This window comes from Trifolium pratense, linkage group LG7 (genome assembly GCF_020283565.1).
Source record: "Trifolium pratense cultivar HEN17-A07 linkage group LG7, ARS_RC_1.1, whole genome shotgun sequence".
NCBI lineage: Eukaryota > Viridiplantae > Streptophyta > Magnoliopsida > Fabales > Fabaceae > Trifolium > Trifolium pratense.
The window spans coordinates 22,555,630-22,577,383 of record NC_060065.1 but is presented as its reverse complement, the minus strand read 5'-3'; the positions used below and the strand labels follow the sequence as shown (position 1 = coordinate 22,577,383).

The 21,754-nt window shown below is 34.4% G+C and overlaps 1 protein-coding gene and 1 non-coding gene across 2 annotated transcripts; both read left to right on the top strand.

Annotated features, from left to right (window-relative positions):
- Positions 1-3,880: 3,880 nt before the first annotated feature.
- Positions 3,881-3,953, top strand: TRNAA-UGC. The gene has a single exon. It is a non-coding gene; the product is annotated as a tRNA-Ala (tRNA).
- Positions 3,954-5,623: 1,670 nt separating this feature from the next.
- On the top strand, positions 5,624-10,970 carry LOC123898873 (probable plastid-lipid-associated protein 13, chloroplastic). Its single transcript, XM_045949895.1, has 7 exons — positions 5,624-6,069; positions 7,347-7,468; positions 7,536-7,619; positions 7,753-7,849; positions 9,005-9,221; positions 9,729-9,781; positions 10,663-10,970. Exons 1-7 carry the CDS (start codon positions 5,839-5,841, stop codon positions 10,756-10,758), a joined length of 900 nt encoding a protein of 299 aa, XP_045805851.1. The 5' UTR covers positions 5,624-5,838; the 3' UTR covers positions 10,759-10,970.
- The last annotated feature ends 10,784 nt before the right edge of the window (positions 10,971-21,754 follow it).

Here is a 21,754-nt window from a genome sequence, read left to right as displayed (position 1 = left end):
AGAAGGAAGATCAGCCTTCTTCATCTTCATCTTCAAATAAGATAATATCTTATAAAGAAGTAATGGTCAATGAACCACAAGAACAGGCATTAGAATATTTTCAAAATCCTGTTACTGAAAAGATAATTCATATAGATGACGAAGATTTGTCATTAACCCATAATGATGGGTGGTCAATTAAGACAAGATACTTAGAGTCCAGAGGATATGCTGGGCTTTATGGCAAATCTAGGCCAAATTTGGAAATATTATTAACAATCACTGAATCAGTGACCATAACCCACTATTACCAAAATAATAATCCAGAAAGTTTCATAAACTTCAGCAAATGTCATATAAACAAGGTATTATTACCAAGAGAATGGGGTTTAAACCCAAATGGAGAAAAGGCAATAAAAGTTGCCGAAGGAAAATATATATACTTCAATTATTGGGATTATATCCAGGCTTTCACACAAGCTTTTTATTACCAAAACCCAAAGAACAAACATTCTTGGTTCTTTTCGGTAAATCCAGAAATTGTAAATAAACCTATACCAAATTGGTTCTTTGAATGGTGGATCAAATTTGGTCCCTCCTTAGAAATCTTACCCAAAGAAATAGGGGATTTATATACTCCATGGTGTGACAATAGTTCACTAATAGCAAAAATAGCTTCTAGTAAGCTTATTACAGGACAATGTCCCTGCTTATTCTTTATTAATTTTCAAATTCCCTGGATATGGAGGTGGACTGTAACCATATCAAAGGATAAATTTAACATCCCCATATTAGAAAGAAATTTCTTTTTTAAATGGTGGACAAAAATGAGTTCGGAAGATATTCAGAATTTAATATCAAAAATAAAATTGACTATCAACAATGATAAAGCCTCAGGTGCCAGACAACAAAGCCACCAATATTCTATGGAGGAGTTGAAGGATTACTTCCAAAGGAAATATCCTAAGGAGACAGAGGAAGAAATCATGGTCAGAATTTTGGACCATATGAAGACTCAATTCCTAAATACTTTTCCCTCAGCGGAAAGAAGAGATGATATGTCTACCTCTTCTCAAGGATCAATGAGCCAAAATATGTTTGAAGGATTAGCTGGAGAGTCCCAGCCTGATGAGGAACCTACCCAAGAAGATTTTTGGGATGCTATGATCCAGTCAATCAAGACCAAGAGGGACAAGAGCCAGTAAAAATGTAAAACAAGAGCCAGTAAAATTGTAAAATTTAACTGGTTGAAAATTACTGAGCCACTGTCGGCATAAGGAGACAAATAGGTCTCTATCAACTTTATTAAAGTTTTGCCAGTTGTCCGGTTGTAATTTTTATATTTATGCTTTTTTGTTTGTTAGTGAGGACAGATGTGTCGATGGGGCCCAATGAGCACCCGGCATTATCCCACTATGGTTTATTCTATCTTTAGTCAGGACAGCTGTAGGTTAATGTTACCTTTTACCTGATCAAATAGTGATCCTTATTTTCCTTTATATAGAGGCCTTTGCCTCAGTTGTAAGCAAGCTCAAAAAAATATATAAGAATAAAATTTTCTATAATCTTTCCTTTCATCTTTTAGATTTTTCATATATATACCGCTGCGACGGCACTGTAGCACTTTCGTCTTATTATAAAAATACACTTGCTACAAACTTTTGGTATCAGAGCCTCAAGTGTGTTAAAAATGAGGACGAAAGTGAATTTAATTCATAAAAATTATTAACAAAATAGACATTAAAGACATGTTTACAAATTATGAAAAGGTTGAAAGCCACTGTAAAATTAGTAATATGGGTGAATTTAATCCTAGTTTATGTAAGGGTTTTACTGCCACTTGAACTAGTCCCAAGTGGATGTATCTGAATCCATCTTTATAATGTTGGTCTAATAGTTTTTTATCTAATAACGTAAAAGTTTCTTGTTTATTCTTTACATTTCTAGCTTGTTCTAGAGTATGTATAATTTTTTGACTTTTAAAATCGAAGGTACTAATCTTATAAACTTCATTTAACTTAATCTCTGGCATATTCCAATTAATTAGTTTATTTTCCATTTCTTGTACTTCTAATTCTTGATTTTGAAAAGTATCTTGGTTTAATGTTGTTTCAGTACCTGAGGAAGTAGGCGGGACTAAAGTTCTGTTAGACCTACTACTTCTACCACTAACACTGCTCCAAGCCCTATTCAGTAACCGAGACATCTCTGAATTAAGTTTATATATATATATATATATATATATATATATATATATATATATATATATATATATATATATATATATATATTTTTTCGTTAATCAATTTAATTCATAAAAATTATTAACAAAATAGACATTAAAGACATGTTTACAAATTATGAAAAGGTTGAAAGCATCTCACTAAAATATTTGTTTGCTCTAATAATAATAGGAAGAAAAAAAAAGCAACACTCACATTCTCAATTGTTTGCAAGTGCTAATTGTATATCTGATACTCCTTGTACTCCTTAGTCAGACGTCTAGGATCCTTCGTCCACAATAACCTCGACCATCCTCCTCCTCCTTGTTGTTCTTCCTCTTTCTTTTTCTGGTATTGCTCAACTGAGCTATCTAAATGAAAGAATTGAAAAAGAATGGTAACGGTATACTACAATTGTAGTAAGCTAATTAAGCTATATTGACTATATATGTTGTAGTTAATATGTCTAGTGTATGTTTTTGTGATTTTCTTGGGTCTATGTCTATTTGCTATATATATTGATATGGAAATTGGACCGTTGCCAATGAGGTGACAAAATGATTATATGATTTATGAGTAACGGGAAGGAATAGTTTTTTCTTGACTAAAAGGCTAGGGAAGGAATAGTTGTATAGCCGTTGGGATGTAAAAGGGCATAATCATTTTACAATATATAGCCCCATTTGGATTTTAATTTTATAATACTGTTATGGATTTTATATAAGACTACTGTATAACGTTACCGTTTGGATATAATTATAATTATTTTAGAATTTATGGCTCCGTTTGAATTTCTATTTTCTCAATTGAAAAGTATATATATGACGACACAACATTACTATTCATGACTCTTTGAACTATTTTCAAAAGGTCTATCGCTTTTGGTGCTAGAAAGCCAAAAGTGTTAAATGCCAACGGTATAAAAAACGTGTCGATTGTCAGAACACATTTTATCATATTTGACCATTTTGCTTGAAGCTGCTTTGAGAGCTGCCCGTGCCATAGTAAAATCCCCAACTCTCAGTCCCACAATTGGGGAAACTTCAATCAAATCTACACAAACATGTTTTCCTCCCACCATCCATACAGCAGAACATCTGCAGGGCGAAGTGCATATATAATTTAACCCCTAAATTTCACAATTCCTAATTTATATTCCACCAAATCTAAAATTCCTATTGATTCAAGCCGAAAAATAGAGATAATGGGCGGTGATTCTATGTGTACAACAATGGCAGAGAGTGTCTGACAACATGCGTGAGAGCGTGACAGTGGCGTGGCGAAGGCAGCGACGACGATAGTGATGGCGATTTTTTGTGGGAACAGAGAAGGTAAAATGGAAAGAATATGAAAGTGAAACAAGTTAATAGGAAAATGAAAGTTTTTTAATTTTCTTTTTCAAATATATCGAATTGGTTCTTGCCTACTTGGACATGAGTTGTTGTCACACCCACATCATACATTTTCAATACACGTACTTTTTTTTTTTACCAAAAAAAAAAATTATGAGTGAAAATTTAGAAACAATTTTGCTCATTTCCTCAAAAATAAGCACAAAACCACAAGGTGAATATAAATATAACACTTCAGTGGAGTGGTCGAATGTAAGAAAGACATTACCAGAAAATGCCATTGATGGACATGTATTATATACTTTTAAATATATTTTGATTTCGTAAGGGGATGTAGCTCACATGGTAGAGCGCTCGCTTTGCATGCGAGAGGTACGGGGTTCGATACCCCGCATCTCCATTTTTGATAATTGTTTTGGACTAATTTTTTTAAGTGCTTAATTGTATGAGATTTTATACATACATTTCTAACTTGAGCCTCTAATGTGATGCGATAGGTTGCTTCAGAAGCTCTATATGCACAACAAGTTAGTTGCTCACACGAATTTAAAGCAGATTCTGAGATTGAAACTTGAAAGAACATTAAAAATCCTAAGAAGATTTCCAAAGGGAACATCCATCCCCTAATAAAGGACACTATTGAAGATATGCTTGAAGAAGAGGAGATAGAAAAGAGCTTGTTAAAGAAGCATAGCAGAATCAAGCAGAGCAGGAAGGAGTCATGTGATGTGGCCATTGCCAATGATAGGGAAGAAGATACTATGTTGTTTTTGAACCAAATACTGCACAACTTAAATTTAAGCATATATATGATGTTTTAAATTAGGTAAACTCATTGGAACCTAATTCCATTGCTACATGAAATGAGTTAAACTCATTGGAACCTAATTCCATTGCTACATGAAATGAGTTAATAGAGAATTTTTGGCTAAGTATTTCCATCCCGTCAAAGAATGCAAAGATGATTAACGAAATCACATCATTTAGGCAAAGAGAGGACGAATCATCGTTTGATCCTTGTAAAAGATTTATGAAATTGACAAGTCATACACGTAGGGTTTTGCACTAATTGAGAGCATCACTGCATCCAACATATTTCTTGATGAGGGTGTTAAAGTTAACCCTCATGGATATGATCTCTTTCTTATCACTTGTTACTTACGACTGTGTGTACTTGCACTGTGGCTAATACCCAAGGCATAGAAGAAGCATTTTCTACGGGCTCCCGAAACCACCAGCCACCCTGAACTAATTCATAATGAGCCCACCAACTTCCTGGCATGATGCCCACGGTTAAAAACCACCGATATGTCAAGTACTAGGAATCAAATTCAGGTTCTTCTAAACGATTTGTCTTAAGAGAATTTCATCAACCGTTAAGTCGAATTTTAAATAGATACTGATAGCTTGTCCAAGAATTTATTTATTTTTTACATTTTATCTTTTATGAATTTGGAACAAATTTCTTTATTTCTATGGATTAGACAAGTTCAAGACTTGACCACAAAACAATCCTCGCATCAAAGACCAACTCACAACAAGTTTTAGACTCATTTACATACATTTATACTAAAAAAAAAAAACATTTTTTTTTTACAATTAAGCTTATTCGTCTTTGAAAGCATAATTTATTGTCATATTAATCTTTGAATATATTGAAATTACAAACACATTCCTAATTTTTTTTTCTAATTTTAGACTACATTGACTAAGGAAAAAACCAATCGTTAGTTGGTTCAGTGGTGATTGGCGTTAAACTTGGTAGGGAGGACCTCGGTTTGATCCCCGCAACTGCGATCGGGAGAGGGCTGAAACCACTTGATGCCAGAACTTAGCCCCGAACCAGATTCAACTAGTGGTGAAAAACAAAAAAAAATTGACTAAGGAAAAATACATTTGAAGAGGATTAAATTGACTAATTTGAGGAACAAAGTGACCGATAAAAGATACATTTATATAAATATGGCTAATACTACGATGACCACCTTCACAATGAGTTATACTTTAGGGATAAAAATAATGTTTGTCCTAAAAGATATTTAGAAGTTAGGACGCATGACATGAAGGTTGGCTTGGTGTAGGTTGTGTTATAAGTTGGGATTAGGACAAGTCTAGTGAAACTGAAAATAGTGAATAGTACACAAAATCAAAAACAGCCACACTTGTGAGGTGAGCAACAAAACAAACACACTTTCCTTCCACCATTTCATTTACAAAGTAACTAACTCATCACAAACAAATTCAACTAACTTCAATTCCATTTCTTCATCCAATCAATTCAATCAATGGTTTCTTCTGTTTCTGCTTCTCACCTCTGTATTTCAACAATCACAAATTGTTCCATTCCTTCTTCTTCTTCTTCTTCTTCTTCTTCATGGAAAGTTTCAACAACCTCACGCATCACGTGGCAGAAGCGTGGCTATTGTAGAGCTATGGTTCAAGTTCAAACTGGTGCACCTGCTGCGTATGCTAAGGAAATGGAACGTCTTTCAGCTAAAGAATCGCTTCTTCTTGCTGTTAGTTACTCATTCTCCTTAATAATGTTTCATTTTTTCGATTATTACTGTGCTTTTTTTTCTAATTTTTCTTATTTATTAGTTTTCATGTTATCTTTTCGTAAACTAAATAATCAAGAAAGGGGGTAATTGGGAAGTGTTAAAATTGCTGATCTAGAATGTTGTGCTTTAGGGTGCATTTGATCTGCTAAAAAATAGGGGACTGGACTGGACAACTTTTGTTGTACCCTGTTTGATTTGAAACAGGTTATGGAACTGGACAAATTAGGCAGCAACGGACAGCTTTTGTCCCTCACTGAACCACAGGACAACTTTTTGTCCACAGTACAACTATAAAAAATACGAAAATACCCATTTTATTTTCGAATATAAAAATATTATCGCCTTATATCTCTCCGGTACAGTTTTGTCCTGTCCTGTATTATCTTGTTCTGTCCTGTACTGTTCTGTCTAGTTCTTGCTGTTTTACGAATCAAACGCACCCTTAATTTTATTTTTAATGAGGAAAAATTGAATTCAGAGAGGTGTAGAATTGATTTTGATATGTTTGTTATTCTTTTGTACAATGAATTTTGTCTTCAGAATTGATTCTAATTCGAAGTTAGAATTTAAAGTTTTTGCCTCTACAATTTGATTTTAGTCTCGAATTCATTATTCAACACACTCTTACAAGAGTGTATGCAAACATAAATTATTCTACATTCAACTCAATTTTAGTCGGAGACAACTTTACAAACTCAATTCCTTCAAAATCAATTTTTGTCATTGTAGAAAATGCTGATGCACGGACACTCCTTGGATTAGACGTGTCCGACACCGACAAGACCAGTGACACTTATGATTACATTAATTGAATTATGTCATTTTCTCAAATTACTATCGGTGTCGACGTGTTAGTGTCCGTGGCGTATCCGGTGTCTGTGTTTGTGCCCGTGCTTCTTATGAAAACTAATAGGAACTAACTGCATAAATTATTGGAATTCAACTTATTCAAGTGTGTAGTTATTTCCACAAATTAGCTTCACATTAATGTAGCTAAATGAAGGATCATAAGAGAAGTGACTCATAAACTCAATGCATTAATGTTTTGGGTGGATACATGTTGTTCAGGTCTCTTGGTGGTTTAGGTCTTTAGTATCTTGTTGCTTTGAGTGCTCATCGAACTCCCCAACCAGATTAAGATGAAGTTGATTATATTATATATCATCTAATCTAACAGTTTTTGCAAATTGTTAAGTTTGAAATCAAACGTACTTACTCTGAAAACATCCTTTCAGTTTAAAGATGCAGGGGGTTTTGAGGGCTTAGTCTCTGGGAAGACAACTGAGTATCAAAGAATTGATGTGAATGAAAGGATAACTGGTCTTGAGCGGCTCAATCCAACACCTCGGCCCACAACGTAAGGGACTAAGAATATCCATGTCTATGCTTTTTGAATGAGATATTCATGCACTTTTTTGCTACAGGTCACCCTTTCTGGAAGGGCGATGGAACTTTGAGTGGTTTGGTCCTGGATCTCCTGGGTTGCTTGCTGCTAGGGTTATATTTGAGTGAGTTCTATCGATTTGCTTTTACCTTGTCAATCCAAAGCAAAGCTTTGGATTGTTTACTCTATCTGGCCTTAGATTTGGCTTGATCTCACCTTTGACTTGCAATGCTTCCGTGTGCTTTATATGTTTGCAGGAATTTTCCTTCAAGTTTAGCTAATTTATCAAAATTGGATGTCTTTATCAAGGACGGAAATGCAAAGATTACTGCAAACACAACATTTTTAAACTCGGTACTTCTTTTCACTGTCTAATTTTTTTATACATCCAAAAGTCTTGCATCAGCATTCTGAAAGCATTGCAAACTTCTTTTACTTTCAGCTTCTTTTTTTGAAAATTGAAATCTCCCCATTATAATACTGTATTTGATTTATGCTTTTTCCTCTTCCAATATTCATAGGGCTACTTCTATGTGAATTAAATGGTTTTGAATAGTTTTTCTTGCATGAATTTTTTCTACCCGGATTCTTATGGAGTGGAGAATTCAGGTTGTTCTTTAACTTAGAATTGTTGTTTTGTTATGCAGCCAAATCAAATCAACCATGTATATTTACCTCTAGATGCTATCTAAACAGTAGCCTGTTAAAAATATACTTTAAAATGTACTTCCAACAAAACTTAGCATATATCTTTTGTACTAATTATACCCGGAAAAAATCTTTATATTCATTTAACATCTAAGCCATCTTGAAGAAGTACATGAAAACGGTTAAATTGTTTAGAGGAGTCAATTCCTTGAACTAGTTCTCTCAGTTGCAACCTTGTTGTTAAGTTTTCTTTCATTTCTTTGATGACATATTTTGCAAGATATCGATACCTGATGCGAACCTAAGAGCAACCACACAACTATATTCCTGTCCTTAGAATTTTAAAAGATAAAATTTTCGTTTCAGAAGAAGCTATGTGAAGTTGGAAACAGAAAAGAATGAGAAAAATGAGGAATGCGATAAATGGTTTTAATTACACATAATACACACTTATATTTCATATCAACATTTTTGTAATACAAAATTACACTTTATAACCTCAACTTTTTCTAATATAAACACTGAAACGTATTTGGGACTTTTTCCTGGATATTTTAAGAATAGAAAGATGAAAAGTGCCTTCATTTTAATCTTACATAATGATGGAAGTAAGGATTGAAAAGTGAATTGTTCATTTTATGCTATGTATTGAATAGAACTTCACTTTTCGCTGTCACACTCTCCCCTTCAGTCCACAAAATAAAATCATTTATCCTTCATTGTTAGGCCACCTTTCAGTGGTACGTAGGTAATGTTCGTATATGAATCCATTCATATAACATTTTTAAATTATAAGTTTAATCTATTTCTATGATGTACTTTCATATTTTTGTTTAAAATTGTTTTAGTTGGGTGTTGTAGATAGAAAGCAGTATTATTCTCTCAACCAAATTATCTGTGGAGGGGCCACTTAGATTGAAAGAGGAGTATGTTGAAGGGATTCTTGTGTCACCGACAGTTTTGGAAGACAGAGTCCCAGATCAGCTTAAAGGTGCACTCGGGCAAGCAGTTAATGCTTTACAACAGCTTCCGGCACCTTTACGCGATGCTATTGCCAATGGGCTAAAAGTTCCTCTAAGTAAGTTACCACTGATTTCTGTATTCACCTATAAACATGTTCTCTGACTTGACTGTTCGTAATGATATATACAATCTGTTGAATATTGGTTTAACTATGCACTGTCGATATTATGGTCTGTGTATTGTGTTGTCCTCTGTTTCCATTTTTAATTATCAAATAATCATCAGAGAAGATATTATCAAAGTTTTGAACATGCATTTTAAAAAAAGATTGAATAATTTTAAAATATATGAAAAATTTCAAAACATTATTTTTACCTATAAAAGAAAGGCACTGTGGCTTAGCCTGGCTTTAAATGGTTAGATATATCAGAGAACAATGTGAAATGCATTATGATGTTAGATATTTACAGTGATATTACGTACTGAGTTTTCTATTACAAAATATATGTGCAAAGTGGCAGGAGCAGGATAGGAAAGATGATATGTAACTGATTAGTGCTTATTATGTTAATGGAATAATTTATATTCAATATACGCTTTTGATGCCATTTCATGTTTGCAGCTGGAAGCTTTCAGAGACTCTTCATGATTTCTTATCTGGACGAGGAGATACTTGTAAGTTTGAAACACAGTAAATAATTTAAGATATATTTAATGCTTTTGTTCCCTTATAGATTACTCTTACAAAGCAATGTGAAACTCAAACTTCAATTCATGCAAGCACATACATGGATACCATACTACTACTGCGTCTGATATGAGACTCGCATAATTTGGAAATTTTGAAATTGGTTTTTGGATATAAGTGTTACTTGCATTATTATCAGATTGGAGTAGGGTGACATGCTAGTTTATGACCTTGATTTTCAGCGAGTATTATGCTAATTCACCTAAAAAAAATAATCCATACTTTATCATACTAAATTGCCTGATGCCTTTTAGTTGTTTCTGGCATCTTGTATGAACATCTTGAAAACATGGTAAGGTTACTTTTCGTCACTGACATGTTGGATTAGTATTGAAAGTGAAAAGCAGATCAGGGGTCCATCAGGTCTTGAAGGGAAGGTCTCAATAATGATCATGTGTTATTTTATCATTCTCAGTTGAATCCATTTGCATTATTTTTACTGGTTTACTTATACACCAGCACATACTAAAGTGGATTTGGTGATAGATAATTCATAATTCTCCTAGATATCTTCCTCATTTCGTAGTTTAACTCTCGACCTCACTGTCACTCTGACTCTGCTCCTTAACTCTTTCACTCCAACCACCAAGTCATCCGTATATCCTCTTCCTAATTTCATAGCATGATGACAGTTCTAGATTACAGCTATTATATATTCTGATGTAAATCACTTGTTTGTTTGTCTCAAATCACTTATGAGTCAAGTCAAGAGTAGCCTTATAGATAGAATGTATAGTTCCAAAAATATTTGCCTAAAATTGAATCAACTTATGTTAATATCTGAATGATTATGCTGGTTCTGATGCAGATAATAAGGAACACATCTGGGATTCCAGAAGTTTTAACGAGACTCGATTCATTGCCATCATCCCCGGGAGAAACAAGTCTAGAATATGAAAGCTAGTAGTTCTGTATTGTATGTGAATTATTTTACCCCGGTATTCGAGGTGTTAAAGTCAGATTCTTTGTCCTTACAAGAATTCTCAGTATCACAACAAAAGTGATTCTATGATGTAGAGCTTGAGTAATGCTATTGAAGTTCTGCCTTTTTTCTTTTTTTTTGATGAAGTGAAAACAACTTGTTACATTTATAAGTTGTTTTCAGGTTTTTTAGAATGACAATTGTGTTATGTTTTAGGTGGGGATAAAATTCTCATCTCCATTTCACTCCACTCAACGCCCACAATCCAACTGTTCTACCACCAAGCCGATCTTATTTTGGGTTAAGATACGCAGAGCAAGAAATCGAACCTCTGACCACCCGCTTAAGGGACCTAAGACTCTTACCAGGTAGACCAATTTATCGTTGATACCAATATATACCTTGAACATTGTCGTATATGAAAGAAGAAGGATAAATAATTAAAAGTATTCTTTGTCTAATAAAAAAATGGTCCATGGTCCTTTCCCATTTGTCATAAGAAAGGTTAAAATAGTCCTAAATAGATTTACATTTCATGAGTTTAGAAGTTAGATGAAAGTCAAATATGTAAATGTCACCAATTATTAAAAAAGGGTATGTAAATGTGTGAAAACGAGGATTATTATTTGGTAAAAAGGAAAATGAAGAGTTTTATTCCAAAGAAATAGATGAAAATGAAATAAACAAATTATCAATTTGGAATATATATTACAATACAAAGTTGACTTCCATAGATGATTGTCACTAAGATAGACATACGGTACGGTACTAATTGTACATTTCTTTATGCTATAAATAAATATAAATAAATAAAATTTTATACAATCACATGAATTGTGTTTGACAATATTGAATATTTTCTTTTTCCTTCAAAAAAAATATTGAATATTTTCTTTAGTAAAAAAAAATAATATTTCCTTTTTGTTTCTTTTGATCAAGTAGTTTAGTGACTAGAACTTCACATTTTAAGGTAAATAAGTGGCAGTACAGAGTTCAAACCCCGATTGTTGCAATAATTTGTAATGTCTCTGCCAATTGAGTTATACTCACGAATACATATTGAATATTTCCTCTAACTAGTATTATAAGCAAAAATTCATTTTTAAAATTTATTAAACAATTGATCTATCTGGTTTTTTTTTCATAATAATAGATTAAATATATCAATTTTTTTTATTACCATGATATTGGTACGAAATTTTCACTGCTTTTAGCGATGATTAATCTCCGTCGAAAAACTTGTGGGCATATAGAGTGGATTCTCCCCTCCCAACCGGATCATTCATTAAACTTACAAAAGAAATTTTAGCTTAAAGGAGAAAGTAAACTCTAACCTAAATATCATGTTGTTTGACAAAATTGAGCTCTTAATTGATTAAGCTAATTAAATTCCAGGTCAATTGGTGTAAGTTGTTCCACTACTTCGTATTTTTAATAACTGGGGCCATTGATCAGTGACAATATTTTTGTAAATGTGAAAGTCTTTGACATCAAATTGGCTTGTTAAAAAAAAATAAAAATGGAGTAGTAATAAACACCAGTTTGATACTAGAGTATTTCATTATTGAAAAAACACCAATTTAATTTAAATAAATTGCTATGTTCCCTTACAATACATAAGCTGGAGCCACCCCACAAGTTGCTCCAAGGTCAAGTCAAGTCTCCCCCAACTTGGAGCCTCATTAACTTTCAAATAAAATAATTGACCTCATGAATGGACAACATATTATTTTTTGTCAAGTCAATGGATAGCATATCTATACAAATAAAATAATAATACAAAGAAAAAAGGCTTAATTAGTAAAATGGTCCCTTAAAGACATTTTTGGTTTCATATTGGTCTCTTAAAGAAAAAAAGTCTGAATAGGTCCCTTAAAGAAAAAAAGGTTCGAATAGGTCCCTTAAAGACATTTCCGTTAATCAGTTTGGTCCTATTCGGACCATTTTTTAGGGACCAAACTGATTAACGGAGATGTCTTTAAGAAACCTATTCGGACCTTTTTTTCTTTAAGGGACCTATTCGGACCTTTTTTTCTTTAAGGGACCAATCTGAAACCAAAACTGTCTTTAAGGGACTATTTTACTAATTAAGCCAAGAAAAAAATTTAATTTATATAAACCGTCGATGTAAAGTTGTTTTATACATGTATCTAATATGTAATGTAATGTATTTTTTTTTTTTTGGTAATAATGAGGGCCTAAGCCCATCATGTAATGTGTTTTAAAACACATAACATGTCACATTCATTAAATGAAGTGTTAACACATTATTAAATGCGTGTGTAAAATAATTTTACACTGACAGTACAACAATTAAACTCTAAATAAAAACTCCAAAAATTAGTAATTAACGAGCATTTTTTGTAAGATATTTTTATATAGGTTAATGTTCTGGGCCGGCTAAAGCCCAATTCATATAAAGATCCGATACAAGTGGATAAAGATTACACATGGTCTAAACGACCACGAGATGACCAAAGAGCATGGACTAGAGATCCACTGAACTTTATATCCAACACACACACTGGATAGATGACACTCAAGGTGATATGTGTGGTTGATCCTCTATACATTGGGGACCCCACTACATTAAAACCCTAATTTTTATTTATATAAGCATTCATATATGACATCTGCGCCTCCATTTTAACACATATTCTCCCCTCAGTCAGATACTGACTTGAGCGTTAAAGTGCTAACATTTTTGTAGGTATCCTTCCCCTTCCGAGATCAGAAACCATATCAATCATCTTCAACCATGAGCTCTACCAGTTGAACCTTTACCATCAAGATTATCATTTCTAAACACCAATTTAGTTAAAGTGTATCATATTAGATAAGAGAAGGTTTGAAAATATATTTATAAATAGAAATAATTTGTTCCTTACAAAATAAATTTATAAGGTTGAATTAAGCTGAACCAAAAATTCTAAGAATGTCTAATGATAGGATTTGATTCCCTCAACTTGCAATTATAGCTTGTGGCATTCTAAGCACATTTTGTAACACCCTGATCTAACTACCCTTAAAAACGTGATCTTAAAAACTTTTTAAAGATAAGTAGCCGGAGCGCTACGGAAAACATTTTCAAAACGATCGTGCACAGGACACGAAACGTCGCAGCGGAAAACATAACATAAAGGATTTTCAAAGCAATGAACAAAATAGTTCAAAAGATAATTCATTAACATAAAACATAAGTTAAGATGTTCGCATCGATATACGACGGAATACAAACGATCCCCCGACTCGATGTTACAAAATACCAGAGCACTAATATACATCACAACCAAACTAAACTTAACAAAACTATACAAAGGTAGCCTACACTAGCTCCTCACCAAAAGTGCTCCACACCAAAACGATCTGCAGCTAAAGCTCGTCGAGACCTCGACCTAAATACCTGAACCCCCAAAGGTCCAGCACATAACAAATAGGTAGAGAGTTAGTAAACATAATCACATACATACGAATATAGAAACGCACCTATATTCGACCTATCACGTATTACTAACTCACAGACATGCCTCAATAAGCAATACACCAGATAACACATAACACAATTACACAACCAGATAGTTTCACGTCGTCTCGGACAACACAAAGAACTCACATAACACATAACACATAATTGCACATTTACTCAAATGCGACTAATGCCAAACATTCAATGTCATGCCAACCTAGACACGACTAATGCATGTGGTACCATCTTCTTTATCAAGGAACTTACCATTGATATTCTTCTTTATTGGACAAGTCCAATATCCTTCTTTATCAGACAAGTCTGATATCCCTAAATAATGCATGAATTTATGAATATCATGCATTTACCAAACATATGATAATCACTTAGCACGAAGCTACTGCTCACTACATGGATAACATAATCCATTAAACTTCTTTATCAGACAAACTGATATTCTTCTTTATCGGACAACCCGATATACAAAATACATATACTTCTTTGACATTTTATATAAATGCCATCACACAACACAATTATTAAACATATAATAATTCAAAACCAAAACAGAACCATGTTACAAGTGCCTAGATACACTTATAAACATCAACAACAATTGCTGTCGCAGAGGCCTTCGCTAAGCGAGGGCTTAGCGAGACATGGCGAACCTTACCAGCAAGTCACCTACTCATGGCGAGCATTGGCGAGCTTCAGCGAACATGTTCGCTACAGCGAACTCCTGGTCGCTTAGCGAACTACACCAGAAAAATATCTGTTCTTGAGTTTTCCAAAGGCGGTTTAACACTCAAATCCATCCAAAATACATTATAACATGTTATAAATGCATAACAAGTGATCAATCATGTATATACCATACATATATACATGTATTAACATTCACAAACACCAAAACACATCACACATACAAAATCATGCATAAATCTTGCAAAATAAGCAAAGTTGCATGAACATGCAAAACAATCATCAAACATATACATATTCCCTCCTAGTTGTTCATTAAGCATACTAAGATGAAAAGAACATGTTTATGATAAAGAAATTTCACCCAAACCCCAAAGAAATTGGGTGAGAGAGTTTGGGAATGGAGGCTAGACACCTCCCCTCTCTTGGATCACCCAAGCTTATGCTTAACCACTCTCACCTTGGATTGAATGATGATTCTTGGCCTCTAAATCTCTTCTCCTTGCTCGTGTTCTTCTTCTTGCTCCCCTAGGGTTTTGCTCTTGCTTCTAAGCTTACAAATTTCTAACTTCTCATGAAAAATGAATTGTGATACTATTCATTGGTTTGACTTGGTTACTTATACCACTCTCTATTGGTCATGAACCAAGCCCAATGGCTTAGGCCCATTAAGCTCTATCACACGCCCCAAGCCCACTAACATGGCAAAGGTTTCGCTCACAAACTTATGTTCGCAATAAATAATTATACGTCGCGTAAATAAATATTTAACACTCACCCAAAATATATGCAAATATATAAAATATCGATTTACTAAAAATCGGGTCGTTACAACTCTACCCCCCTTAAAAGAATTTCGCCCTCGAAATTACCTAAGAGATAAAGCGAAGAACGAACCCTCAACGCGGCATCTTCGGTTTCTTGCATGCCGGACTCTTGTGACCTTCCTCGCCACAATTGAAACAAAACACTTTCACCCGACAAGCATCGGCCTTGTGCCCAAACTGTCCTCAATTGAAACACTTGTCGCTTTTCCTCGGGCAATCATATGACATATGACCCCGCTCTCCACATTTGTAACAACTTCCACTTCCTTGCTTCTTCTTTCCACTTCCATTGCCCTTGTTCTCATACGGCTTACCACGATCCAAACCTTTTCCTTTCCTATCATTCAGAGTCTTATAGTAGTTGGTCTTGGCTTTGCTATCTTCATCACAAATCCTTGCCTTAGTCATAAGGGTCGGAAAATCCCTGATTTCAGAAAATCCAATCAAAAGCTTGATATCCGGACGAAGTCCACTCTCGAACTTGACACACTTATCCTCTTCGGCTTCCACCGTGTTGTAGTGTGGACTAAACACACACAAAGCTTCAAACTTAGCCGAATACTCGGCGACCGATAAATTTCCTTGCTTGAGCTCCATGAACTCGATCACTTTCTTATTCTTCACATCAGCCGGAAAGTACTTCCTTAAAAATTCCCTTTTGAAAGTTTCCCAAACGATAGCAACACCGTCCACTCCTATCCTGAGTCTCACGTTCCTCCACCAAACGATTGCCTCCTCTCTAAGGGCGTAAGTTCCCAAAGTAGTCTTGTTCTCCTCAGAACAACCCATTGCTTCAAAGATGATCTCAACCTCATCTAACCACTTGATAGCCCCCTCCGGGTTATAGCCCCCGGTAAACAGAGTTGGTTTATGCGACATAAACCTTTCCAATCTTTTCTCACTATCCCTTCCCGGGTCATTATCCCTTACCACCAATGTAGTCAAAGCAGTCAAAGCTTGTGCAATCTGAGCGTTGGTCCTAGCAGCAGCCATGATTCCTGAACGAATCACAACTCGACGTTAGAATGTATTAACAGTGTACCCAACACATGCTTCATACAAGAGAAAGAAAATCCTAATGGCTCACATGAACCGACCTGCTCTGATACCACTATTGTAACACCCTGATCTAACTACCCTTAAAAACGTGATCTTAAAAACTTTTTAAAGATAAGTAGCCGGAGCGCTACGGAAAACATTTTCAAAACGATCGTGCACAGGACACGAAACGTCGCAGCGGAAAACATAACATAAAGGATTTTCAAAGCAATGAACAAAATAGTTCAAAAGATAATTCATTAACATAAAACATAAGTTAAGATGTTCGCATCGATATACGACGGAATACAAACGATCCCCCGACTCGATGTTACAAAATACCAGAGCACTAATATACATCACAACCAAACTAAACTTAACAAAACTATACAAAGGTAGCCTACACTAGCTCCTCACCAAAAGTGCTCCACACCAAAACGATCTGCAGCTAAAGCTCGTCGAGACCTCGACCTAAATACCTGAACCCCCAAAGGTCCAGCACATAACAAATAGGTAGAGAGTTAGTAAACATAATCACATACATATGAATATAGAAACGCACCTATATTCGACCTATCACGTATTACTAACTCACAGACATGCCTCAATAAGCAATACACCAGATAACACATAACACAATTACACAACCAGATAGTTTCACGTCGTCTCGGACAACACAAAGAACTCACATAACACATAACACATAATTGCACATTTACTCAAATGCGACTAATGCCAAACATTCAATGTCATGCCAACCTAGACACGACTAATGCATGTGGTACCATCTTCTTTATCAAGGAACTTACCATTGATATTCTTCTTTATTGGACAAGTCCAATATCCTTCTTTATCAGACAAGTCTGATATCCCTAAATAATGCATGAATTTATGAATATCATGCATTTACCAAACATATGATAATCACTTAGCACGAAGCTACTGCTCACTACATGGATAACATAATCCATTAAACTTCTTTATCAGACAAACTGATATTCTTCTTTATCGGACAACCCGATATACAAAATACATATACTTCTTTGACATTTTATATAAATGCCATCACACAACACAATTATTAAACATATAATAATTCAAAACCAAAACAGAACCATGTTACAAGTGCCTAGATACACTTATAAACATCAACAACAATTGCTGTCGCAGAGGCCTTCGCTAAGCGAGGGCTTAGCGAGACATGGCGAACCTTACCAGCAAGTCACCTACTCATGGCGAGCATTGGCGAGCTTCAGCGAACATGTTCGCTACAGCGAACTCCTGGTCGCTTAGCGAACTACACCAGAAAAATATCTGTTCTTGAGTTTTCCAAAGGCGGTTTAACACTCAAATCCATCCAAAATACATTATAACATGTTATAAATGCATAACAAGTGATCAATCATGTATATACCATACATATATACATGTATTAACATTCACAAACACCAAAACACATCACACATACAAAATCATGCATAAATCTTGCAAAATAAGCAAAGTTGCATGAACATGCAAAACAATCATCAAACATATACATATTCCCTCCTAGTTGTTCATTAAGCATACTAAGATGAAAAGAACATGTTTATGATAAAGAAATTTCACCCAAACCCCAAAGAAATTGGGTGAGAGAGTTTGGGAATGGAGGCTAGACACCTCCCCTCTCTTGGATCACCCAAGCTTATGCTTAACCACTCTCACCTTGGATTGAATGATGATTCTTGGCCTCTAAATCTCTTCTCCTTGCTCGTGTTCTTCTTCTTGCTCCCCTAGGGTTTTGCTCTTGCTTCTAAGCTTACAAATTTCTAACTTCTCATGAAAAATGAATTGTGATACTATTCATTGGTTTGACTTGGTTACTTATACCACTCTCTATTGGTCATGAACCAAGCCCAATGGCTTAGGCCCATTAAGCTCTATCACACGCCCCAAGCCCACTAACATGGCAAAGGTTTCGCTCACAAACTTATGTTCGCGATAAATAATTATACGTCGCGTAAATAAATATTTAACACTCACCCAAAATATATGCAAATATATAAAATATCGATTTACTAAAAATCGGGTCGTTACACATTTCAATCATAACAATGTATTCTGAATTTTCATTAAAGATTTGTATTTTGCATAAGTATGGAAAATGCTTACTATTCGAATTGGTTGCATGGTTTTAAAAAAGTTGTTATTTTAGTAAAGTTTTAAAAAATTTGGATCTTATATCTAAGTTAAAATTAATAATACTTTATTTTTTTCTTGAAAATTGCATATTTAGTCGTTGATGGCATTCAGTCATATTAGGTTTTTAGTAGTAATTTTATATTATTTTAGTAAGTTTTTAGATAAAATTATATGGTGACCTTTGTCCCCGTTCCTATATCCTATGGGTACCTAAGTACTCATACCCGTACCCGTTACACGCATTTTTGCTAAAAATAAATCGATCGATTATAAAATATCATATCGTTTTAATATAATTAATTTTTTTTTAAAGATTTTAATGTCGACTGATCGCTGTCGTGCGCGGTCAAAAATAAGTATTATAATTATAAAACGTAGTAACAAGGTAGTTAACCTTGGTCGTCTCACAAGGACCTCTAATTTAATAATTAGTAAAAATAAGAACAATGAATAACACAATTAAATATGGGGTTTTGGTTTTGTTTAGATCGAAAGAGTAGTATTAGAAATTCAATTGATAAAAAGACGATCAATCCATTGGTTTTAGGAAAACTTCGTTATGATTCTATCCTCGGTTCACATAAAATATTGTTTATATATTCATGCCTTGGTTGGTTTATAAAACCGATTATACAAGCGATAAACAGTTTATACGAATTCATTCGATTAAGCAAAGAATGTGTTCAACTAACCATGAGTAGTGAACAAGCGTCACTTAGAACACGGTTTGTATCATGACAGATTTCGACCAACCCTTTTTTGCTAAGCGCGAAAAAAACTATATCAATTCCTATTCGAACTAGTCATACAAGCGATGAATCAATCCGAAAAGTCTCACAATATATAACTCAAAATAGAGATTAAGCATCACTATATTCGAGTTTCATAAATAAATAAAGAGCATGAATTGATAAGAGAAGACAATAAATAAATAAACTGAATTACTATTAAGAATTGAACCTCAAGAAGTCATGAACGATGTTCCCGTATACCAATGGATCAACCTAGGGTTGCTAGTTCTCCATGAGAATGTAGCAACCTTTCTTTTCTATTTTTTTTGCGTGAAATCAGAATAATGAACCCTAGGCTGAGTTTTTTGGCTTTTATAATACATGGGAAACGGGCTCTAAAAGTATCGGGCCGAAAATTAGAAGTTTAACCCGAAATTACATTATTATCACTAAGTCTGGAACATAAATGTGAATAAACGACTCCTTTTCGCTCTGAACTGGATTTCGACATCAACATGAAAGTTGTAGCTCTTTATCTTAGCTTTCCAACACATCTTCCCGCGCCTCAATCCGATATCCGTAGCTCAAGTTATGGTCTGCGCAATGAGAAGGTGTCAATATGTCATTAAATACGAAAATTGGTCAAATAAATTCATTAAGGCTCAATTGTGACCCAAAACTTAGAAACATAATAAAAACTCGATATTATTGTAGAAAGACTACTAATATGCTAAATTATAATACTAGAAAATATGTGCCAAAATGCACTGATCAAATTCCCCCACACTTATTCTTTTGCTCTCCTGAGCAAAACTCAAGAACAAAGCATGCTACAATCATCACAAGCAATCAACAAATTCTAGGATTCAAGCTTCCAACCGTGGACTGTATTTCAAAGATTGACATAACTCTTGTATATCAGCTGTCAACGATAACCCTGCGTGTGTGTGTGTACTGCCTATTACTGTCAACCAGAGTCATGACATGATCCTTCTTGAAAACTACACAGTCAGGATACTAAGCTGTCTTTTCTTTCCTACAACTCAGAGTTTGAGTTCGGATTTCAGCTTGAGGGGAAGCTACGCTTTTCTTGTTCTCACAGGCTTTTTGATTTTTATACGCAAGGATACTACTTAAGTTCATTTTAGTTATGCTTTAGGTGCTACTCTACCTTTTCACCTGACGGGATCTCACTTGTAATGAGTCCAACCTGTTACTCCGAATAGAGCACCCTACACAGCATTTGTTCCTCCAGTTTCGGGCACAGGAACTTATTCTATAATTAATTTTTTTAATTTTTTTTTATTGTGTAGTATCCCATCATTTAATCTAGCCATGATCCTACAATCAAGTAATCCAGCTTTCCCTCAAACTTAGTCCTAATCATACCTCTTTATCATATTCTATACTCAGACAACTTAGGATAATGACTGTGTATTTTAAAGATTTATCAAGCCACTACTAAGTTTGCATGTTTTTCAGCAGTTGTGCATTAAGGTGCAAAGATCATCATATCAAGCATGAAAACAAGAATTTCCAAAAATTTCACCAATCCTACAGCTATATTGCTCTAGTCTTAAAACATGTAACTACTCATAACAATTGCATGCATGCTAAATTTATTTTTTATTTTATTATTACTATTTTTTTTTAATTGACAAAAAAATAAAATAAATAAATGTCCCCCCCACACTTAAAACAGACATTGTCCGCAATGTATAACAATAAGCATAAAGAAAAGGAAGGAACACACCCGAGGGCTAAGGTGTAGCTTTCATGTCTGGTGGTTTTGGAGGAGGTCGTTCCACACTACGAATACACGTAACAGGAAGAAGCAAGTGGCAAGTGGACTTGCCCTTTAGTAAAAAATCTGGTGGCTTAGGAGGAATAGCCAATGTATATGGTGGACCTGCAATAACAAAAGCATGAATATCAGAAAATCCACATTTAGCTTGTGAGTCAGATAAATTGGGTGGAAGAGATGCACAAATGATGAAGGATGGCTGCTTGTTGTGCGGCTTAATCAGAGGTTC

What these genes read in the sequence shown, in the direction of transcription:
- LOC123898873 (XM_045949895.1), top strand. Translation starts at nt 5,839, where the DNA reads ATGGTTTCTTCTGTTTCTGCTTCTCACCTCTGTATTTCAACAATCACA. An exon ending in ACACAACATTTTTAAACTCG is followed by an intron (nt 7,850 to 9,004) that starts GTACTTCTTTTC and finishes TGGGTGTTGTAG; the next exon opens with ATAGAAAGCAGTATTATTCT. An exon ending in ATCTGGACGAGGAGATACTT is followed by an intron (nt 9,782 to 10,662) that starts GTAAGTTTGAAA and finishes GTTCTGATGCAG; the next exon opens with ATAATAAGGAACACATCTGG.